At 60.8% G+C, this 22,212-nt stretch overlaps 1 protein-coding gene across 2 annotated transcripts; it reads left to right on the forward strand.

Moving 5' to 3' along the window:
* Nucleotides 1–407: 407 nt before the first annotated feature.
* Nucleotides 408–18,559, forward strand: ADARB1 (adenosine deaminase RNA specific B1). 2 transcript variants are annotated; one of them, XM_049785461.1, is made up of 9 exons: nt 408–887; nt 2,678–3,606; nt 5,792–5,906; nt 6,661–6,829; nt 7,067–7,212; nt 8,163–8,331; nt 9,362–9,543; nt 16,242–16,420; nt 17,482–18,559. In XM_049785461.1, exons 1-9 carry the CDS (start codon nt 653–655, stop codon nt 17,659–17,661), a joined length of 2,304 nt encoding a protein of 767 aa, XP_049641418.1. In that variant the 5' UTR covers nt 408–652; the 3' UTR covers nt 17,662–18,559. The 2 variants fall into 2 exon arrangements, with proteins under 2 accessions (XP_049641418.1, XP_049641419.1); XM_049785462.1 differs by lacking the exons at nt 16,242–16,420; nt 17,482–18,559 and adding an exon at nt 9,910–10,118.
* The last annotated feature ends 3,653 nt before the right edge of the window (nt 18,560–22,212 follow it).

Below are 22,212 nucleotides of genomic sequence, written 5' to 3' on the forward strand. Positions count from 1 at the left end.
CAGTGTCTCTGAATGGGAGCCCCTCAGTGTCTCTCAGTGTGTTTCAGCATCTCGGTAGGGCCCCTCAGTAAGCCTCAGTATGCGTCTGTGAGTGTCTTTCAGTGTGAGTCTCTCAGGGTGTTGGGCAGCGTGAGCCCCTCAATCTGAGCCCCTCAGCGTGAGTCTGAGGCCAGGGGGCGGCACTCACCAGAACATTCCATCTGGAGGAGGAGCCCTGGGGGATGAGACACAGTCCCGTGTGTGACTCTGCTTCCTTCCTTCTGCCTGGAGTGGCTGTGCTTGAGCCCGGGGGCTCCACCCCCAGCATGCTGTCAGGTGCGGGGCTCTAGCCAGGAGAGGCCGTGTGTGTCTGTGTGGTGTGTGTGTGTGTGTGTGTGTGTGTATGTGTGTGTGTGTGTGGTATGTGCATGCACGTCGAGCACCTCCTGTCATGATGTAAACCAGGAGTGCAGCCCAGCGGAAGCCCTGGTGCGGGTTCTGCCCAAGCTGGCAGGGCTGTGTCCTGGCGATTCTTGGTGCCTGCCTGCCCATCGGGTCCCTGTGTCTGGTCCTCTCTGGGCCCACAGTGCTAAAGGGGCCGAGCACAGGCTGATGGCCCCTGCCCGTGTCTTTCAGCCTCCAGCTCTCCCGAGAGAGCCCCGTGGTTCCAGCCATGGACCCCGAGGACAGTGAGAACCAGAGTAAACGCCAGACGGCGGGCATGGACCGAGACCGCGGCACCACCGCTCGGAGCCGGCTCAGCCCCGGACGCCAGGGCTCCCTGTGCTGGTCCCAAGCCGGGCACTGCCCGGCAGCCACTACAGGCCGAAGCTCCGTCCACAGCCGGCACTGCCCAGGTCACGGCGGCCACCGATACCCAGGAGAGTCCCGGGCACCTGCCCCCCAGGGTCAGTGTGAGAGCCCCGGGCCCTGCCCTAGAGTCAGTGTGGACATTCCGAACCTGGACACCCTCCTGTGGGTTTGACCGCCAGTTCTCCTTTCTTCTCAGGCTCCTTCCCTGGGCGGCGTCCTTCCCTCCCAGTGGGCAGGGATAGGCTCGTTGTCCACTGCAGGCCTGTGATCCGGCCTGTCACTCCCAATGACCTGGGCGGCTGAGAGATACTGTGCTATTTATCCCCTGGGCCTTGGGAATAGGGCGTCTCTGGGGACATGGAGACAAGTGTGGGGTCGGGGACGGTTGGTGTGTGAGATCCGGGACTGTCATGTAGGCTTGGGGACTGTGGGATTTGGGACCATTCCTGTGGGATCAGGGACCATCCGTGTAGGCTCAGGGATGGTGGGATCAGGGACCGTCCTTGCAGGTTCCTCTCATGTGCCCTGCACAGCCTGTCTTGCTTCTAACCTCTTCTTTCCTCTCAGTACCAAAAGGAGTAACCTATCGAGCTTTTGCTGGAGGATGTTATAAATGAAAATTTAGTGTGCATTCCGGTCGCTTTGTCACTGGGAGAAGTGGTGTGTGTCTAGAGCCCCTAAGGGACAGTGGCTAGAATGGGCCGGCAGGCCAGCCCTGCCTTGCCCTGCCCCTGCCCAGGCCTGCCCTACCCTGTCCCCACCCTACTCTGTCCTGTCCCCACCCTGCTCTTTATGGCCTTCCCCCCACTCCCCACACTGGCCCCTCCCCTCTCCATCCTCTTCCCGTCTCTCTCCACCCTGGCCCTGACCCCCACTGGGGCAGCCCGGCCATGCAGAGGTCAGTGGGTCAGCGACCACCCTGGAGCTTAGAGCTACAGGCCACCACTCCCATACCAGGCCCTGTACCATCTTATAGCTGCAACCCTCGGGGTACTTCTGATGTCCATGCGGTGCTTGCTGAGCCCACAGCCGTGGGGGTTGCTTACCACGCCAGCACGGACACCTCTAGAACCCAGACACCCGTGGGTGCTGTGCCTGCCCTCTGAAAACAGCCACTTTTATTTTGCCGTGACCTTCTGGAGTCCTCAGTCTTTTCCCATTCATTATTACTATATACTGCCTTCAGAAAGCGGATGACCAAACTGTTCTGGAAACTCTCCAAGTATTAGTTTGTGGAGAGACCAAGTTTCAGGGTTAAAGGCAGCTTGTAACCTGCCTGACCTCAGTCTGTCCCTCTCCGAGATGTGGGGGATTCAAAATCTACCGCTTTATGTTTATCGTGAGCCCGTGTTAGCTGGCCTGGGATCAGCCTCCGTCTGGCACAGTCCATGAAAGGCCAGAGGACGAGGGTAGCAGCTCGGTCCAGCTCCATGAGGCAGCTGTGTGACCGGGACGCCCAGCTGCAGGAGAGTCGCTGCGTAGACGCGGCACTAGCCTGACTGGATGGTTCCAGGTCTTTCGAGTTCTTCGGCTGCCAGCCCTGTCAGGCCCTTTTCTGCAGTCACAACCTGCTCCAGTGTCGTCTCTGGAGAAAAAAGTGGCCTGAAACCCCTTTCTCCACACAAGTAGTGGGAACCTGAGTAGGCAGCCCTAATGCTGTGTCTCAGTCCCCAGGTCATCCCTGTACCCACCCCTGTGCACCCCGAGGGCTAGACTTGGGCCCCATTGCATAGCATAGCATAGCATAGCATAGCATAGCATAGCTGTGCCAGCACACACACCACCCACCGCCCAGTCACAAAGAGTGACCAAGGAACCTATAAATTTTGCATTTACAAGATCCTGCATCGAAGGCGTTGTAAGTTACTCTTTCTGGGCACCGCAGGTTCCGGCAATGCGGGCAAAGCCGAGGCGCCCTCTGGGCTGGGTGCCGGGTCCATCCCGGACTGCCGCGCCCTGGGGCCCGGCGGCGAGGGCGCCCCGCTCTCCAACGGGGGTGGCAGGAAGCGGGCCCTGGAGGAGGGGAGCAGCTGCTGTGCCAAGTTCCGCCTGAAGAAGAGGAGGAGGGTGCCGGGGCCGGCGCTGCCCAAGAACGCACTGATGCAGCTCAACGAGATCAAGCCAGGGCTGCAGTACGCGCTGCTCTCGCAGACGGGGCCCGTGCACGCCCCTCGCTTCGTCATGGCCGTGGAGGTGAACGGGCAGGTGTTTGAGGGCTGCGGCCCCACCAAGAAGAAGGCCAAGCTGCACGCGGCCGAGAAGGCGCTGCGCTCCTTCGTGCAGTTCCCCAACGCCTCCGAGGCGCACCTGGCCATGGGCCGGACTCTGTCCACCGCTACCGACTTCACATCCGACCAGGCCGACTTCCCCGACGCGCTCTTCAACGGCTTTGAGACGCCGGAGCGCGCTGAGGTGCCCTTCTACATGGGCACCAACGGCGAGGACTCCTTTGGCTCCAGCGGGGACGTCAGCCTGGCCGCCTCGCCCGTGCCTGCTGGCCTGGCCCAGCCACCCCTGCCCGTGCCGCCCCCGTTCCCGCCACCCAGCGGCAAGAACCCCGTGATGATCCTCAACGAGCTGCGGCCCGGCCTTAGATACGACTTCCTGTCAGAGAGTGGCGAGAGCCATGCCAAAAAGTTTGTCATGTCCGTGGTGGTGGACGGGCGCTTCTTCGAGGGCTCGGGCCGCAACAAGAAGCTGGCCAAGGCCCGCGCCGCGCAGTCTGCCCTCGCTGCCATCTTCAACCTGCACTTGGACCAGACGCCGTCGCGCCTCCCCGTGGCCAGCAAGGGCCTGCAGCTGCACTCGCCGCAGGTGAGGTGCTGGGTGGCTCCACGGGGCCCGGACGCCCCAGCTGGTTCCGGGTAACTCTGCCACCTGTCTCTCAGCCCTGGTGGGACCCCTCAGCCTGGTCCTGGGCAGCCGGCATCAGACTGGAAGGAGAGTGAGCCGCTCCTGAGCACCAGGGCTCGTGCCCACATGGCTGGCCAGGCCAGCTTTCTCCTGCTCGTGGGATGGGACACGCCCCCCAACCCCCAAAGACTGGCAGGTTCCCCTGGCTTCAGCTTGAAGGAGCCAGCCGGTGGGGTGGGGTTGGGCCTTGGGTTGTCACCCAGAACACCAAACGCTGCTTCAGCCTCTGGTGGGCAGAACCAGGAACCACTTCCAGAACTAGGGAACACCAGTATGGGGCCTTGCCCTGGGAGGCTGGAGTTGGGAGCCCTCATGCAGCCTCTGGGCACAAGGGGAGAGGACGTTTGGGGATGGGGGAGGCCACACACACATGCACCTGTGTGCATTTGTGTCTGTGCGCACAGACCTGTGTGAGTCTGCATTGCATGTACTTACGTGAATTCACATGGCCACCTGTGTGTGGCCATGCCCTGAGCCGGCCGGCTGGCCTGGCCCAGCTGTGGAGCAGTGACAGGTTTTTGCTAGCTGGACATGCCTGAGGCCCAGGCCTGCCTCGGCTCCCCATCCTGACTGATCTGGGCCCTTCGGTGGATGTGCAGCTCTGGGCCGGGCTCCGGCTGTTCTGTCCCATGGCATCCCTCGAGCTCCCCCAGTTTGGCCCATTTCTGAGAGGGGAGGCTACCCTTGGGGACATATAAGTCCAGCCCGTGTCCCCTGAGTGGTTGTGGGGGTGTCAGAGCCGTCCCAGGGTCCCCATTACGCTGCTCCCTCTGTGCTCGGACCAGAGCACTCCCGTCCTCCCAGGTGGGGACCCCCACCTCAGAGTTCTGTTTACTCCCGGCTGCCTGGGTGTAGCTTCACTCCTCAGCCCTTGCCCCTTGCTCTGCCTCTGGCTGGAATCCTGCAAGCAGGTCATCATCTTCTCGCCCCAGAGCTTGTCTTGGCCCAGCAGGACAGTGACATGAAGTAACTGAACTGTTCCTGTGGGTTCCACTGGGCTCTTGGCAGCTCCTCAGGCCTGGCTCCTGTTCTGTGCCAGTGAGGCCTGAGCCTTGGGGTGGTCTGTCCAGGCAGTGTTCCTTCAGGCCAGTGACTGTCCTTCATGCTGACATGTGAAGTCCATCCGTGGGACTGCCCTTTCCGCAGAGTCAGCCTCTTGCTGACCCCTATTGGGTTGGGCTCAGGGCCAGCTTTTTTTTTTTTTTTTTTTTTTTTTTTGGTTTTTGGATCACACCCGGCAGCGCTCAGGGTTTACTCCTGTCTCTATGCTCAGAAATTGCCCCTGGGGGCCTGGAGAGATAGCACAGCGGGCGTTTGCCTTGCAAGCAGCCGATCCAGGACTAAAGGTGGTTGGCTTGAATCCCGGTGTCCCATAGGGTCCCCCGTGCCTGCCAGGAGCTATTTCTGAGCAGACAACCAGGAGTAACCCCTGAGCACCGCCGGGTGTGGACCAAAAACCAAAAAAAAGAAATTGCCCCTGGCAGGCACGGGGGACCCTATGGGATGCCGGGATTCGAACCACCATCCTTCTGCATGCAAGGCAAATGCCTTACCTCCATGCTATCTCTCTGGCCCAGGGCCAGCTTTTAAGAGTTGCCACAGGACTCAGAGTGCTGCTCCTTTGTGCCACGGTTCCCGCTGAGGGCAGCTTCCACTCCTGCCTGGGCCCAGCCCCAAGGAGGACTCCCTCCTCTCTGTGCCTGCGCACACAGCTCTGATGTGTGTGCTCACACTTGCACGCACAGAGGCACTCCTGGGCATACCCACATCCTGCACACAGAACGGTCTGCATTGTATATACACATGCACCCACATACACAGCCACACACAGATTCACACACCCATGTACACCATGCCCACCTAAGCACACACCCATACGCACAGCGGCACACGCCCACATACACACACCCTCACACAGAGATGCACACGCACACCCCACACAGACGCACACCTGTGACTCGCAGCTGCAGGCACGCTTGAGCACTGGGCAGGTGACACCCACACCCAGGCACAACCTGAGCTGCACACCAGAGACCCTGGTGGGGACACCAGAAGCCGCCCACTCTGACCCCCGCTCTGCACACAGGTGTTAGCGGATGCTGTGGCCCGCCTGGTCCTGGACAAGTTCGGGGACCTGACAGACAACTTCTCCTCCCCCCACGCACGCAGGAAGGTCCTGGCTGGTGTCGTCATGACAACAGGTATGGCTGGGGGGCTCCACCCTGGGCAAGGGGAGGCTTCCAGGGGTGCCAAAACCCTGTGAGTACTGGGGGCCGTCATGGTGAGCACTCCCTGTCAGGACCGAGCTCAGTACTGGCGGGTCCTGTGAGCGCTGAGGGGCCCGTGGGGGAGCACCCCTGTTCAGGAGTGAGGGTGGTGCCAGGATGCCCCGGTCTGTGAATGCTCAGTGGCACGTGTGAGGCTGAGACTGTTGCCAAGGCTGGGAAGAGCCTGAGGGCCTGGACCCCCACTCTGTCAGCAACCATAGAGCCCCCGCCCCCTGCCAGGGCTGCACCCGGGTGAGGGCGATCTTGCCCACCTGCCTCTCTGGGAAGCCAGCTGCTGCTCGTCAGCCTGCTCACCCGTGGCCCGTCTCGGCATGGCCAGGAGGCGCTGAGGCATCATCCAGCCTGTGCACACATGAGCCAGCAGCAGTGCCTTTTCTGCACTCGGGCCCTGGTGCTCTCTGCCACCCCCTTGTGTATCCCCTCACCACCCGGCCTCTCGCTCCTGCACACCTTGTGGGGGTGGCCTGGACTCCCCCCTCACCCATGGTCCTGATGGGGACAGTCACTGGGACATTGGAGCACTCAATCTGTGCTCCCCACCCTCCGGGCCCCACCTGCTGCAGGGACAGTCCAGTCCAGCCGTGTCCCCGCCTGTGCTCCCCCTGTGGCGGGGAGTCTGGGGGCACCGTGGGGCGCAGAGGAGGGAGCCAGCCGTGTCCCTGCGCAGGCACGGACGTGAAGGACGCCAAGGTGATCAGCGTGTCCACGGGCACCAAGTGCATCAACGGCGAGTACATGAGTGACCGGGGCCTGGCGCTCAACGACTGCCACGCCGAGATTATCTCCCGTCGCTCGCTGCTCCGGTTCCTCTATGCCCAGCTCGAGCTGGCCCTGAGGTGCGTGTGTCCGGGAGCTTGTGTACCCACCCGTCCCTCCGCCCCCTGCAGGAAGCGGGCAGAACATGGCACCCTCGTCCCTGCCTCACGGCCTGCTCCGAAGAAGTGGGATTTGTGCTTGCACTCTAGACTATGTCCCCGCCTCGTGCCAGCCTCCTCAGCTTAGCTGAGAGCTGGGTGGGTACCCCCTGGGCACTACGGACGCTCACTGACCCAGACTATGCTTCCTGGCAGCAGCAGAGAGAGCCAAAAGAAATCCATCTTCCAGCACTCGGAGCGCGGTGGCTTCCGGCTGAAGGACTCGGTGCAGTTCCACTTGTACATCAGCACGTCGCCCTGTGGAGACGCCCGCATCTTCTCGCCCCACGAGCCCATCCTGGAAGGTGTGGCCGCCCACCCGCCCACCAACCCTGCCCTGTCATGTGCCGTGAATGGGGGCTCCCCGTGACTCTCTGTGCCGCTCCCACTCTCTCACGCCCAGCACCTCCATCCTCAAGGTCTCCCGTAAATGGGATCCCCTTGGGAAACAGCTGAGTGTCTTTAAGAACAGGAGAGGAGGTGAAATGGGTCACGGTGAGGGACTTCAGCTTGGCACTTTGCCCCTTAGAGGCGCTCGCTTCAGGTTTGATTATAAGAGGGGGCCAGAGCCATAGCGTGTGGGGAGGACACTTCTTTGCCTGTGGCTGACTCAGGTTCGATCCCTGGCATCCCCTGTGGTGCCTGCCAGGAGTGATTTCTGAGTGCAGAGTCAGGAGTGACCCCTGAGTGTCACCGGGTATAACCCCAAACCAAACCAAATAAGAATAAATGAGGGTGGGACTGGAGAGGTAGCACAGAGACAGGACTTTTGCCTTGCATGGAGCTGATCCACAGACAGTGGTTCGAATCCCGGCATCCCATATGGTTCCCTGAGCCTGCCAGGAGCGATTTCTGAGTGCAGAGCCAGGAGTAAGCCCCAAGAGTCTCTGGGTTTGACCCCCAAACCAAAAAAAGACATAAAGAAGAATAAATGAGGGTCTGGAGTGAAGATACAGTAGGTAGGACATTTGCCTTGTATGCGGCCAATCCAGGTTCGATCCCCGGCATACCATAGGGTACCCTGAGCCTGCCAGGAGTGATGTCTGAGCACCGAGCCAGGTGTGGCCGAGAAAACAAGCAGAAAGAATCAATGAGCCTCACCAGAGAAATGCAGTTGCCACCGGGTTGCACCTGCTGGGGCTCCTGCACACCTCCCCGCACACACTGTCGTGGGGTCCCCTCCCACACCTGCCCCAGGGGTCCGCACCTGGCCCAGGGGTCCACTCTCACAGCCTCTCTCTCACTCTCTCCCTAGAACCCGCAGACAGACACCCGAACCGCAAGGCGCGGGGCCAGCTGCGGACCAAGATCGAGTCTGGGGAAGGCACCATCCCAGTGCACTCCAACGCCAGCATCCAGACATGGGATGGGGTGTTGCAGGGCGAACGGCTGCTCACCATGTCCTGCAGTGACAAGATGGCTCGGTGAGGTCCCTTGTGGGCACACAACACCCTGTTCATCGTGCTGCACACGCGACCCGGAGCTGGGTCTGTCACGGTTTAGGAGGCCTTGGTGTCCCTCCTGTGGCTCAGTAGATGGTGCCATGCTTGGGTATGAGTGTGCAGCGCCCCCCAGGGTATCTCCAGGGCCACACCAGATGGCACTCAGGAGACCTTGTGGTGCTGGGGATGGAACTGCGCCAGCTGCACGCAAGGCCCGGAATTGGTCTGACCCCTCCACCCTTTCGGAAATGTGCGTTTAGGCAGTTTCAGAATCAGGCCTGGGATAGGTGGCAGATTTCTGTGCCCGTGTGAGATGAGACATCCGCGTCGGTCATATCGAGAGATCTGTATCCACCGCTGGGTGGATCCACATGACCGCTGGGCTGTGTGTGTATGTGCGTGTGCGTACATGAGCACGTGTGTGGTGGATGTGGGCTCACTGTAGGCAGGCAGTGATTGACAGGTGGATTCTCTCTATGATGTACCAGCAGTGCCTTAGTGCTAGCGTCTCCTCAGGGATGGGCAGAAGTGTTTCCAGTGCCCAGGCCATGTGGCCATATCTGCCCTGGTGCCCACAGAACAGGGCACTGAGTGATGCCAGCACTGCCCACCCCGCCAGCAAGAGTGTGCCGGGACACAGAGATAGTGACTACTATGGGGTGGTGTCACCGCAGGGCACAGATGCTACCCAAGAGATGGTGTGACCAAGGGCACAGACAGTGCCCAAGGAATGGTGTCACCACAGGGCACAGAGAGTGCTCCAGGGATGGTGTGACCAGGGGCACAGAGGCAGGTGCTGTGGCGCTAGAGCAGATCAGCCTGGCGCACGGGGCCCGGACCAGGTTTCGGGAGTCTGCGTTCCAGGGACGGTGAGAGGTTCACCGACCTACAGGCAGGAGGAGGGCTGGGAATGTCTGTTGGAAGGTGCGACCTTCCTCGAGGATGGCAAAGGCCGCAGTGCTGCAGGGTGGTGGCCTTGAGTCTGACTCCCTTCTGACCCTGCCCGCCCCAGGTGGAACGTGGTGGGCGTGCAGGGCTCCCTGCTCAGCATCTTTGTGGAGCCTGTGTACTTCTCCAGCATCATCCTGGGCAGCCTGTACCACGGCGACCACCTGTCACGGGCCATGTACCAGCGCATCGCCGACATTGAGGGCCTCCCGCCGCTCTACGTGCTCAACAAGCCCCTGCTCAGTGGCAAGTTGGGGGACGGAGAGGTTGGGAGAGGGCCGGTGAGGGTCAACCCCGGGGCAACTCATTCGGGGTTGGGGATGTCTAGACTCTGTCCGGGGTCAGGGAGGGTTGTCCCAGGTCAGAGAAAGGTCATTCTGGGAGGGTCAGGATGGGGCTGTCAAGGCTCAGGGCAGTAGCTCCCTCCCAGGGCTCCTTCCTCCTCCGTCTGTCCAGCCTTGTCCCCCGGTGTGCCTAGCGGGCCTGGCTGCAGGCCCTGGGCCGTGTCTCCATGGGGTTGCGTAGACGGTGCGGGTACTGGGCTGTTGGCAGAGGGACACGGAGCCACGTGGCTGTCCCACGTTACTGGTGTGTCTGTCATTTTTCTTTTAGAAAACAGTGCAGCCCTAGCAGGTGCCACGCCCTGATGCCAGCCCCTAGCCCCCATGGCCTTGTCCGAAGGGCCGCAGTGCAGGTACCTCGCCTCTTGGCAACCCCGTGTGACTCACCCTCGCAGCCCAGGCTCAACCCCGTCGGCTCGTGTGTGGTGCTGCACTAACACGGGAGTGTGCACGTGTGTGAGTGTGTGCGCATGTGTTCACACGTGTGCGTGCACGCATGTGCTCGGGGGAGCAGAGCAGGAAGCAGGAAGGAGGAGGAGTGGGGTCTCAGGGCCCCGCTGCCGTGCTGGGGTGAGGGGCCACTGCAGGAGGGCTTGTGTCCGCCAGTGGCCTAGGCGAGACCCACACTGCCCCACATGAGGTTCCGGCAGGGCAGGGGTGAGGCCCTCCCCCACTCTTCCCCTCTCCCGTGTGGCACTTCTGGCACCACCGCCGAGGCCCCGCGAGTGCCAAGCAGTGGAGCCAGGGGAGGGATACCGGCAGCTCAGAGAGAGGATGGGGAAGTTTTGTTCCTGTAGTGATGGCAGGTGGGGGGGGCAACAGGACGAGGGCAGCAGCTCTTTCCTTCCCGTCCTGTCCTGCGTCTGCCTTGCCCACTGACTGCCGGCTCAGGAGAGGCGAGCGAGCAGCCTGCTCCGGGCTCCAGAGGCTGCGGGGCAGGAGGTCCAGGGACGAGGGCCAGAGTCCCCAGACCCCACCCGGCAGCTGTACTGAGGAAAAGTCCAGTCACCGCTCCAGGGCATGGTGGGAATGCTGTGAGCGTGGGAGTCCTGGGGAGACACAGCAGTGCTTCGAAGGCTGGAGAAGGTCTGGGTACGGGACAGGAGGGAGCAGGGCCTGCTGGGCCTAGAGAGGCCCCTGCCCTGAAGCCACGTGCCCGTTGGTGGTCGCTGAGGTGCATGAGATCCAGCAGCTGCAGCAGCGTGTGAGCCATGCAGGCGCGCACAGGAGCAAGTGTGGGGGCTTGCGAGCAGAAATGTGTGTGCGTGTGTAGATGTGCATGGGCACAACCGCGTGCATGGGTGCCTGTGTCTATGAGGCGTGTGTAAGAGTCGATGCGATTGTATGGACGTCTAAGGCAGGTGTGTCGGTGTAGGAGTGTATACATGTTTGAATGCATAAGAGCTTGCGTGTTTAAGCACAATGCACACCTATGCGGCATGTGTGTCTAAGCATGTGAGTGCGTACCTCTGTATAAGTGTGTCTCAGTGTGTGTGTGTAAGCGTGTGGACACGCCTGCATATAACGGTTGTGTGTGTGACAGCAGGTAGCGGCCTGATCTGATCTCTCAGATCTTGTTTGCGGCTCTTTTATTTCATAGCTCAGGTTAGTGCAGGCTGCCAGTTGCAACAGTGGACAACCAGGGCTTTTCTGGATAGCGACTTGGGCTTCTCTACAGTCTCTAGTCCCACCCCTTTATCATTTCTGTTTTCCTGTTGGTCATGACCTTGGAGACGATCTGATTGGAACAGCCAGTCTTGTTGAGTATGCAAATGAGGTATAGGTTAATTGTAAACCTCCAGTTGGACCGGACGTGCCCTTCTACGTGAGAGGACACCATTTCCCTTATGCAAATAAGGCCTGGAGGATGGACAGTGGCTGTGTGGTGTGTATGAAGGAGGGGGTCCCACAGGGTTCCTGGGGCTCTGGCCCTGCCTCTTTCCAGAGCTTTCCAGCTTCTTCAGGGGTCTGTGTGTGTGTCTCTGTCTGCATGGGAGCACAGACCTGTGTGAAGTCTATCAGTGTGTGTATGAATGTGGGAGTGTACGTGTGTACACACGCGCAGATACCAGATACACACCGTGTGAGGTGTGCCTGGAGGAGTGTGCGTGACTGCATGCCTCTGCAAAGCTGTGAGGGTGTGTCTAGTTTGTGCATGCGCCTGTGTGTTAGTGTGGGAGTGTGTGTGCATGGACTCATCATGGAGACCCGTTGGATGTCTGTAGTGCGCACGTGAGCGTGGCTCGAAGGTGCCTCTTGACGTTGTCGGCAGTGGGGAGGTCCTCGAGCCTTGTCTCCCGTGGCCCCCCTCCCCTGGCTATGCTGACCAGACCGATTCCCTGTCTGTCTCGCTGGGGTTCCGACGTGTTCTGATTGCTTTCCGGGGCCACCTCTTGTGCCCGAGGGAAGGGGTTTCGGCCCCTCTCAGACGGTCTCTGTGCAGTTTCCCACCGGTTGAAACTGGTGGGGCAGACACAGGATGTGACCTTGTCCTGTTCCGAAATGGAGGTGTCCCTGAGCAAAGGGACGTCCTCACCCGTGCCTGCCCTAGCCCCAGAGTCCCGGCGTTCTGGTTCTGGGTGAGAGGCTGCCCAGAAAACACGGGTGGCATCATTCTTGCCCTCGGTAGCAGCTGGCAATGAGCCCCGAATCTGCCAGTCCCTGCCTTCTCGGCTAGTTGGGGTAGAGGCCACAGTCCACCCCAGTTGTTGAAAGGCTGAGTTGGGGAGATGGCCCGCCGGGACCCTCCTTCCGAGCGTTGCAGGCTCGTGCCGGCCAGCTGGGCCACTCAGGACCAAGCAGTTCCGTTCCGGGGCAGATGAGTGGGTGAGACGGGCCAAAGGCTCCTGCTGCCCGCAGAGCCCCTTCAGCTAGTCAGAAGGACACTGGGATTAGTGTGTGTCCGAGCATGCATGTGCAGGGTGTGCTTAGTGTGCGTGTGCAGTGTAAGTGTGTGAGCGTGTGTGTGATGTGCATAGTACAAAAGCGTGAGCGTGTAGCATTCGTGTGTGTGAGCATGCGTGTGTATGAAAAACATAGTCTGAGTGTGTAGTGTAGGACCATGGCTCCTCCAGGAGGCCGCCTGCCTTGCCCTGTCCGCCCGTCCGCTCTTGGAAGGACAGAACCGAGGGGCCCCGCACCTTCCCAGCTTCCCATGGCCCCCACAGACTCGCAGCCCACACCCCCCCCAGACCCTGGGCATGCCACACTGATGATCCCGGAGGGCCTGTTCACCCTGATCCCCTCAGAAAGGCCTGTTGTCCCCCCTCCCACCCACCCCCATCCTTCAGAAGGTTTGGTTCTCCCTCCCATCCCCATCCTCAGAGAGGGCTGGCTATACTGCCAAGTTGGCACTGCCCACCGTCTGCCACCACCAGCTCTTCCTTGTCACTGCCACTTGCATCACTGGTGAAGCGTGTGCAGTGCAGTCAAAGGCTGTGCAAGGGCAGGAGGGCAGGCCTGGTGCCCACCTGTGCAACTCTGCCCTCTCTGTTTATCAGAGCGGAGCCAGGTACCCACAGGCCCTTCAGATCCCATCTCCAGGGCCGCAGTGAGACATGAGTGTCTGGCCTGGCCTGGCCCTGGGAATGGAGAGGACAGTGAAGGCAAAGCTAACGGGGGACAGGAGAGGGCAGGAGGGGACATGGTGTCAGGAGATGGTGCGAGATCAGCCAGGCTGACGGTGCCAGAGAAGCCACCCAGTTTGAGTCTTCTCAGACAGTTCCGGGGAGCTGGGAAGGCGCCTGCTCTTGGCTCTGTGTGGGGACTGCAGCTGGCACAGCCTGTGCATCCCCATCACCCGGATGGAGACAGATGGGGCCATGTCATCCCCATGGCCTGTGGATTTTTTGTGGATGTTTACTAGGCCTGGTGCTGGCTCTTCCTTCTCTTGCTGCCCCCACACAGGCTGGTGCTTTCATTGGCGTGGTCACTACTGCAGTGCCCCGCCAGCTGCCCTGGCACTACGTGGACGCCTACCTCTGTCTGCTGCCAGAGGTCAGGGCACTGCCCGGGATGGCTCAGGTCCATTTGTGAGTTGGTTCTGTGGTGACTTGGCTCCCCTTGACAAACTGAGAAACCACGCCAGGGGTCCCAGCCCACATGGAACCTTCTTGAACCTTCCTCTGGCACTGGTCCTGCAGGTCAGCTTGTCACTCAGGGCGCAGCCGCCTGGCCTGTTGGTGAAGAGGCACCGTGGGATCCCCCTCTGACCACCTGATTTCTCAGTTGGTGTTTCACCTAACGGGTGCTGGGCTCTGTGCCTGACTGCTTAGGAATGAGGGAGGCTGGAGCTCTGCGGAAAGCTCTGAGGGCAGAGTCTGTCCTCATCGGCAGGACTGAGTTCACCCCTGCACTGCAGACTCGCCTCTGCACTGTTTGTCTGCTCCGCATATTCGATCCCTGTACCCCGCCCCGCCCATAGGCCGTGCACCCTGCCCTGGACCACATATCCCACCCCTGTGGCCGTATACCCCATCCCCAACTCTACATACCCTGTGTCTGAACTGCAGTCCCCCCGTACCGCATCCCCCACCCTGCCCCAATGTCCGTTCTTGCATTGCATTCCCCTTCCCCTGCACCATTTAACCCACACACGCACCACATACTCTGCCTTCGCACCTCATCCCTCACCCCTGGAACCCCAGATGTAGCCCTGTTGGGCCCAAACAGCCCTGCAACCACAGTCCTGGGCACCAGACATCAAGTCCACATGGCCAGGCAACAATCAGGCAATCCTCCAGGCCCTAAGCACTGCTGGGAAGAACGCCCCAAATTCAGGATCATTGGTTCTTTGAAGTTGTTTCCTTGCAAAACGGCTTCCTCTGCGCTGAAAATGACCTTTCTCCATCCTGATCTTGGTTCTGTCTCTCCACCTCCCCACATCCATTCATGGGCAGCACCACGCCCTCTGCTGACCTGGGATGGTGTCCCGTGGGGAGGCTTCTTGCCTGGTGGGTGGAGCCTCCATCAAGTGGGTGGGGCTCTGAGGCATGTGGGAGGGGCCTCTGCCAGGTGGGTGGAGTCTCTGGCGAATATAGGTGGGACTTATTGCCCAGTGGGCGGGGCCGCTGTCAAGTGGGCAGTGTCCGTGTCCTGGGGGTGGAGCCTCTGACCTACGGGCGGGACTTACGGCCGATGGGCGGGGTTTCAGATCTGTCAGCTTTTGCATCCTGTTGCGCCCGCCCCCAGCCTCGCTGTGTGTCCACGCGTGTGTCCTGGTGCTTGAGGCTGTTGAATCCTGTATCTGTGGAGTTTTGCCTATTTCTCCATCCGTTCTCCTCCAATACTGATTTTGGTGGTTTTTTTTTTCAATTTTACTTCTTTGGGTTTTGGTTCATACCTGGCTGTGCTCAGGGATCACGAGTGTTTGGGGGACACTATGTGGTGCCGGGCATCAAGCCGAGGTCAGCCATGTGCAAGGCAAGTGCCCTAACTGCTGGACTGTTCCTCTGACTCCTGATACTGTCATTTATTTTTTACACTTTATTTATTGATGGATAGATTGATTGATTGGTTTTCGGGCCATACCCGGCGGCGCTCAGGTTTCACCCCGGCGGGCTGGGGACCACATGGGATGCCGGGATTTTAACCAAATCGGCTGCATGCTAGGGAAATGCCCTACCACTGCGCTCTCTCTCCAGCCCCTGATATTGTGATTTATAAGCAATATTTAGGGGCCTGGATATAGCTCGGTGGCTAGGCACTTGTCCAACGTGTGCCCAGCCCAGGTTTGATTCCAGGTGCCACGTGGTCCCTTGAACGCTGGATTTACAGCTCTGGAGGCCCCAGCAGCACCTTGTCCCCAGCTGGCCAAGGGTCCCTATGACCCTCCAACCTCCTGAGCACTACTGGGCCCTCCCCCGAATAAGTGAATATTTCAGGCCCGCAGTGCCCGGCTCCAGTGACTCTCCTCCATACCCAGAAGACTCAGATTTGTCTTGGGTTCTGGGGTTACTGGGTGTAGGGTGACTTCTGTTTTTGCTTCAGGCTACCCCCAGTGATGCTCAGGGCTCACTCCTGGGAGGCTCTTAGGACCCTATAGGATGCCGAGGATCGAGCCTGGGAGAGCCTTGTGCAAGACATATGCCCTCTCCGCTGTGTTCTTGCTCTGGCCCCATGTGAGGGTCACTTCTGAAAGCAGAAATCCCCAGACTCATGCCCTGCACTGTCCCTTCACTCCAGCCCTGCTGCCTGGACCAGAGGGTGCAGACAGTGAGGGGTGCTGATGGGAGACCACGGCCCAGGGACCTGCACCAGCCATAGCAACCCTGGATTCTGGGTGCAGGGCTGGCCTCCACCTCTGTGTGAGGAGCTGGGGCCTATCTGGTGGGCTCTGAGGGTGCCCCTGGGCATCTGAGGACATGAAGTGCCTGCCTCCAGGTGCACACGTTTCTAGGCCCGAGTCTTTCAGTCAGTTCCCAGGAGCCTTCCCAGGCAGGTGGGTGTTAAGGGATCCCGGAGCCCAGGTACACAGCAGGTGTGAGCAGGCACCTGGGTGCAGAGTGAGCCCGGGGGGAGGGGAGGGCACCGGGATAATCCCAGGGTCCCTTGCACCCCGCCCCCGGAGCAGCCCCTCGGGTCACCGGCCCGTCTCCCGCCCAGGCATCAGCAATGCAGAAGCGCGGCAGCCCGGGAAGGCGCCCAACTTTAGCGTCAACTGGACGGTGGGTGATTCGGCCCTGGAGGTCATCAACGCCACGACGGGCAAGGATGAGCTGGGCCGCGCCTCGCGCCTCTGCAAGCACGCCCTGTACTGCCGCTGGATGCGTGTGCATGGCAAGGTACCCACATCCAGCGGGGCCCCCTCCTCGTGCCTCCTCCTAGCCCCAGAACCCCTGCCAGGGTGACATTCTCCCAGACAGAGACCCTGACTCCTGGGACCCCGTCCCTGAAGACGAGGCCGCTGGGCAGGGCAAGCAGGATGCGCCCCTGGCCCCCTCGCCTGCATCTCCCGCCTTCCTGGGCCCCACCAATGCCACAAGGCTCCCTGGCCCCCTCCCCGCACTCACACATCGCCCCCACATGCATCATTCAAGGCTCTGCCTCCACGTGTCTCTCATGGCCCCCACGTGATCTCATGGTCCTACCCACATGCATGTCTCTTGCCCCATGTGCCCAATGCCCTGCCCACATCTGTATCACTTGTGATTCTGTCCCGTGTTCGTCTCCAGCCCTGCCTTCAGGTGTTTCAGCTTCGTCCCCACGTGCCTCTCGTGGCCTCCTCACGTGCATCTCATGGCCCCCACCTGTGGTTCAACGCCTTCCCACACATGTTCACTCGTGACTCTCCCCACGTGCATCTCTAGGCCCCAATTTGACGTGTTACTGCTCCGCTCCACGTGTCTCTCGTGGCCCCCACATGATCTCATATCCCCATGTGCAAGTCTCTTGCTCCCCGTGTTTATTTCATGGCCCCCACATGCTCGGCTGCCCACACAGCCTGCAGTCACCCATGATTCTGCCCCACGTGCCTCTCTCGTGGACTCCCCACACGTGTCTCCATGCTCCGTCCACACCCGTGCACTCGTGACCCTGCCCACGTGCATTTCCAGGTCCCGCTTCCACTTGTTCATGGCTCCACCCCACTGCGTCTGAGTCCCCAGCTGTGCGACCTTTTTTACTCCGCTCCCACGCCTGTGCACGCGGCTGCAGGACCCTTTCCTGAGGGTGCCCCGCTGCGATGTGCACGGCCCCCTGCAGCCCAGTGCGGGAGGGGCCTCTTCCCCCTCCCCTGCCGTTCACCCTGGGGCTCGCCTCTAGCCTGAGCCCACCCCTCCCTGCGTGATGGTCTGGGGCCCCCTTTTGAGGTGCCACTAGCCGGCCCTTGTCCTTGTCCCCGCAGATGCCCATCCACCTGCACCGCTCCAAGATCCTCAAGCCGGGCGTGTACCACGAGGCCAAGCTGGTAGCCAAGGAGTACCAGACGGCCAAGGCGCGGCTGTTCACGGCCTTCCTCAAGGCGGGCTTGGGCGCCTGGGTGCAGAAGCCCACGGAGCAGGACCAGTTCTCCCTCAGCCCCTGAGCCCGGGCGGGACATGCAGCTGGGTGGGCTGGCCGGCTGGGTGGGGCGCGGGGCCTGGCCCAAACTCACCCAGGGCCTCGCGTCCGCAGTGGGGCGGGGCTGGCGTCCAGCTCTGCCCGGGCGCCGGCCACAGTGCAGTGCAGGCGGGCCGGCGTGGGGTGCGTGGCCTGCCGGGCGCCACTCCGCACCCCACGGCCCCTTTGCCCGGCCCCGTACGGAGCAGCTGTGCTCTACCAGGTAGAGTCTCCGTAGGCCGGGCCGGCCGGGAATCACTTATTTATTCGCAGCTCGGAACTTGGTTCCGGGATCCAGTTAGTGAACGTTCTGTTAGGCACTCGGGCACTTTACTTGGGGGCCGAGGAGGGAGCAGCACAGCACAAGGTCCGCACCTCCAGCGAGGCAACTCCATGCTCCATCCATCATGCACCAGCCGCACACGCACACACGCCAGGCGCGGGGCCGGGCTGTTCTGCTCCACGAACAGCCGAGGTGCTGCCGCCACGATCGCGTGAGCACACAGCCACCGAGACCGGGGTCCCCTGACCCAGCCCCTGTCCCCTGTGGGGGGCGTGGGGAGTTGAGGTGCTAGAAAGGATGTTCTCAGCAGCGCTTTTGGGAGGCGCCAGGGTGCTGCAGCTCAGGGAGGGAAGGGGTGCAGCCGGGGGGAACGGGGTGCTGCCCACACCGCAGCGTAGGCCCAGGGCAGAGGGATGGGAGGGTGGGGACGGTCGTGCGTCCCCCAGTGCCTTGGGGTTCACACTCAGGAAGGAGAGGAGCTGGGACGTGGCTTTGGCCCGCGAGGGTGTTCCTGCCGTCGCAGGGGCCAGAACATCACAGCAGGGGCTGCCCTGGCACCTCTGGTCCGGTGCTCGGCACCTGGTGATGCCACACCCTGCATGGCTGGTCTGTGCTTTAGGAAAGAGAGTGGGTTTCGGTGGTGCTTCTCAGGGGGCCATTCATCCCTACTGCACAGCAGTGTCTCCTGGCGACAAGTTGGCCGGGTCCTTGAGCCGTGCCAGATCTTGAAGCACCGGGCACGGTGTCACCTCCGTGGGGATTGTCAAGGCAGCCAGTAGGGGCAACTCCCGGGGACGCGTGGACAATGCAGCTGTTCTGGCCTGTGTGTCCGCCCGGGGGTCTGTCCCTGCTGCTGCTCGTCCCTTTGCTGTCGCTTCCTGTTCTGGACATTTTTTTTTTTTTTTTTTTGGTTTTTGGGTCACACCCGGCAGTGCTCAGGGGTTATTCCTGGCTCCAGGCTCAGAAATTGCTCCTGGCAGGCACAGGGGACCATATGGGGCGCCAGGATTCGAACTGATGACCTCCTGCATGAAAGGCAAATGCCTTACCACCATGCTATCTCTCTGGCCCCATGTTCTGGACATTTTTGTTGCAATCAAAGGTGAATTGTTTCGTTGGACATGTCTGAGCCCCTCTTACCCCTCAAGCGTCCTGTTTCTACATTCTGTGTCCGCACACACCCGCCACTGGCCACGCTCCTCGTCTAGACCATCCCGTCTGTGGCCAGGGAGGTCCGGGGTGTGCAGACAGCACTGCATGGACCTCTTTGTCGTCCCCCCCAGCCCATGGAGCCTCCACTTCGCACCATGCCAGTCGCCGGCTCCGGTCAGTGCAGTGACCGGCAGACCTGAAGCTGCCGCTCCCACCTCAGGCTCCTGGAACGTGAGGGGGTGTCTGTCCTGCGTGACTGACCGGCAGGAAGGGGGAGCCTGAGGAAAGAAGGCAGGGTCACCAGCACTGGCAGTGCCAGGACGTGACTTGGTCACCTTCGATGGGATCCACCCGACCGGGTGTGCCTGGCGGGCGCCATGTGGAGCCCCTGCTCGTCCTTCCTCCCCGGGCGTTGGCATCTCGTCCCTATGTGGATGTGAGCACAGGTGGGCGCCGCCCACCCACGTCCGCGTGTCCCTGTGAACGCCACACTCGCCGCATGAGCTTGCTCCTCACGCCCAGCGGGCTGAGCATGCGATGCTGTCCCCGTAGCCCCCGGACAAGGGTGTCCTAATAAAGCTCACTCCACGTGTGTCTGTGTCGCGCTCTCATGCGTACTTGTGGGGCATGCTTGTGGACGGCAGGCCCCAGGCTCCCCTCTGGGACAGGGTCCAAGACCTTGGTCTTCAGCACACTGGGGAGAGGTCTGTCCCGAGACTTCTGCCTGCTTGTGGAGACAGCCTGGACTCGTGTGTGGAGACAGGGGAGATGATCAAGATCACTCAAGATACTGAGGGAGGGGCCGGAGAGACAGCATGCCTTTCATGCAGGAGGTCATCGGTTCAAATCCCGGCGTCCCATATGGTCCCCCGTGCCTGCCAGGAGCAATTTCTGAGCCTGGAGCCAGGAATAACCCCTGAGCACTGCCGGGTGTGACCCAAAAACCACACACACACACACACATACAAAAAGATCCTGAGGGAGGCGTTTGATGGTCAGGCACCCCAAGACTCTATTCCCAGGGTCTGTCTACTGGGACTCCCTCTTTGTTTTTTGTTTTTTTTTTTGGGCCACACCAGCAGCACTCAGGGTTCCTCAGCTGTGCTCAGAAATCGCTCCTGGCAGGCTCGGGGAACCATATGGGATGCCGAGATTCAGACCACTGTTTGTCCTGGGTCGGCTGCGTGCAAGGCAAATGCCCTAGTGCTGTGCTCTCTCTCTGAGCGTCTGGGGCTCCCTCTTTGGTTTCCATCTTCTGGGGCCTTTTTGTTTTGGGCCACACCCGGCAGTAATAAAGGAACCTTCCTGGCTCTGCACTCAGGAAGCACTCCTGGCAGACTCTTGACCCAATGGGATGCCGGAGCTCGATCCTGGGTTGGCTGTGTGCAAGTCAAATGGCCTCTCCACTGTGCTGTTGTTCAGGCCCCTTCCTGGGGGACGTTAAGCTGAGTGTGGATGCATCAGTGCAGGAAATGCCAACAGGGAGGTTCAGGGTCACGGCTGTGCACTGTCCTACTTAACTTTCTCCCAGCAGGGCCTCTGGCAGTGAGGACCCACACGTTTAAATCACAATGTTTTCGGGCCCGGAGAGATAGCACAGCGGTGTTTGCCTTGCAAGCAGCCGATCCAGGACCAAAGGTGGTTGGTTCGAATCCCAGTGTCCCATATGGTCCCCCATGCCTGCCAGGAGCTATTTCTGAGCAGACAGCCAGGAGTAACCCCTCAGCAACGCCAGGTGTGGCCCAAAAACCAAAAAAAAAAAAAAAAAAATCACAATGTTTGGTGAAGGGACCCATGGGGAACATGACCCTGGGGGCCAAGAGGGGCTGAGGGCTGGGCCAGGGATTTGGTCCTTGGCAGGAGGAAGGTACCCTTGGCTTGGTCGTTCCTACAGATGTGTGTGCAGGTGTGCAGGGCAGACCAGATGGCTGTGGCATGAAGCCAACCCTGGCCCCGAGGCACTGAAAGGCATTTGGGGGTCGAGTAGGCACAGCCACTGTCTGCACCAGTGTAAGCTCGAGTATAATTGCAGCTGCATGAATGCAGCTCTCCGCTGTGTATCCCTGCCAGTGTGGGGGCACCACACAGGTGCCCAGAGCTGCAGCTCCAGGGAGTAGATGCAATACGGGAGGAAGCAGAACCCGGTGGCCCAGCACCAGCCCCTAGTCCTCAGAGGGCATCTAGACCCCAGCAAGGCTCCTTCTGCTCTCCCAGCCATGGCTCATGTTTGTAGAACCGGCTGGAGACATGGCGGTGGTGAAAGCCCATGTCCTATATCCAGATGCCAGGCTCGGACAAGAGGGCACTGGGGGACGTGTCTGCGTCCTCAGGCACAGCCAGTGCTTTATGTCAGGCGGGCTTGTGGCCTTCCTGCACCAATGCATGTTGGATCTCATGTGCACCGGAGTCCATGCCACCGCTGTACTGCCTGGACACATGGAGCCATGTTGGGCCTTGGGAATGATCTGGCCTGAGGAGGCAGAGGCCGGGCCCTGGTGCCAGATGGATGGGTGTGGCCTCTGCCTGGGCCACTCCTGCTGGGCACAAACTGACCTTCTCTGTTGTGTGGAGAAGTGACCTTGCTAGTCAGATTTGGGCCCGGCCAAGGAGCTGTAGGGAACACGCGGGGAAACCCAGAGACCCCTGTCCCCAGAGTCAGTGAGGTGTTTTAGTTCCACACTCCATACCCACTGGGTACTTGGCCTGTGTCCTCAGTATGTGCCCTGAGGACAGAGGACGGGGCCTCTGTTCTGCCAGCCACCAGAAGGCATTAGAGGTCTATAGTGCCTGCCCATAGCGCTGACTGTGCCCATGCTGGCCCAGCAACCCATAAAACCCGGGGGACAGGCAGAGTGAGCCCTCTCACTCCCCAGGTGCCACACACAACTCTCCCACACCCAGGCTCACAGCTGCTTCCCCAGGGGCATCCAGAGGACAGTGACGCCCAGATAAACCTCCCCACTGGCAGCACCCTCAGGGCTACAAGCACAGACATCCCTCCAAGCCAGAACCAGGGCCTGTGACACAGCCCAGCAGCACTGAGCAGATGTGACAGTCCCTGGAGCGTGGTGCCATCATCTCCCAGGACAGACTGGGAGCAGC

This window comes from Suncus etruscus, chromosome 13, assembly GCF_024139225.1.
Source record: "Suncus etruscus isolate mSunEtr1 chromosome 13, mSunEtr1.pri.cur, whole genome shotgun sequence".
Taxonomy (NCBI): Eukaryota; Metazoa; Chordata; class Mammalia; order Eulipotyphla; family Soricidae; genus Suncus; species Suncus etruscus.

Bases quoted from the DNA above. Each gene is read 5' to 3' on its own strand.
- ADARB1 (XM_049785461.1), top strand. From the start codon at position 653: ATGGACCCCGAGGACAGTGAGAACCAGAGTAAACGCCAGACGGCGGGC. The intron at 888-2,677 runs GTCAGTGTGAGA...TGGGCACCGCAG, and splicing joins CCGGGCACCTGCCCCCCAGG to GTTCCGGCAATGCGGGCAAA. The intron at 3,607-5,791 runs GTGAGGTGCTGG...CTCTGCACACAG, and splicing joins TGCAGCTGCACTCGCCGCAG to GTGTTAGCGGATGCTGTGGC.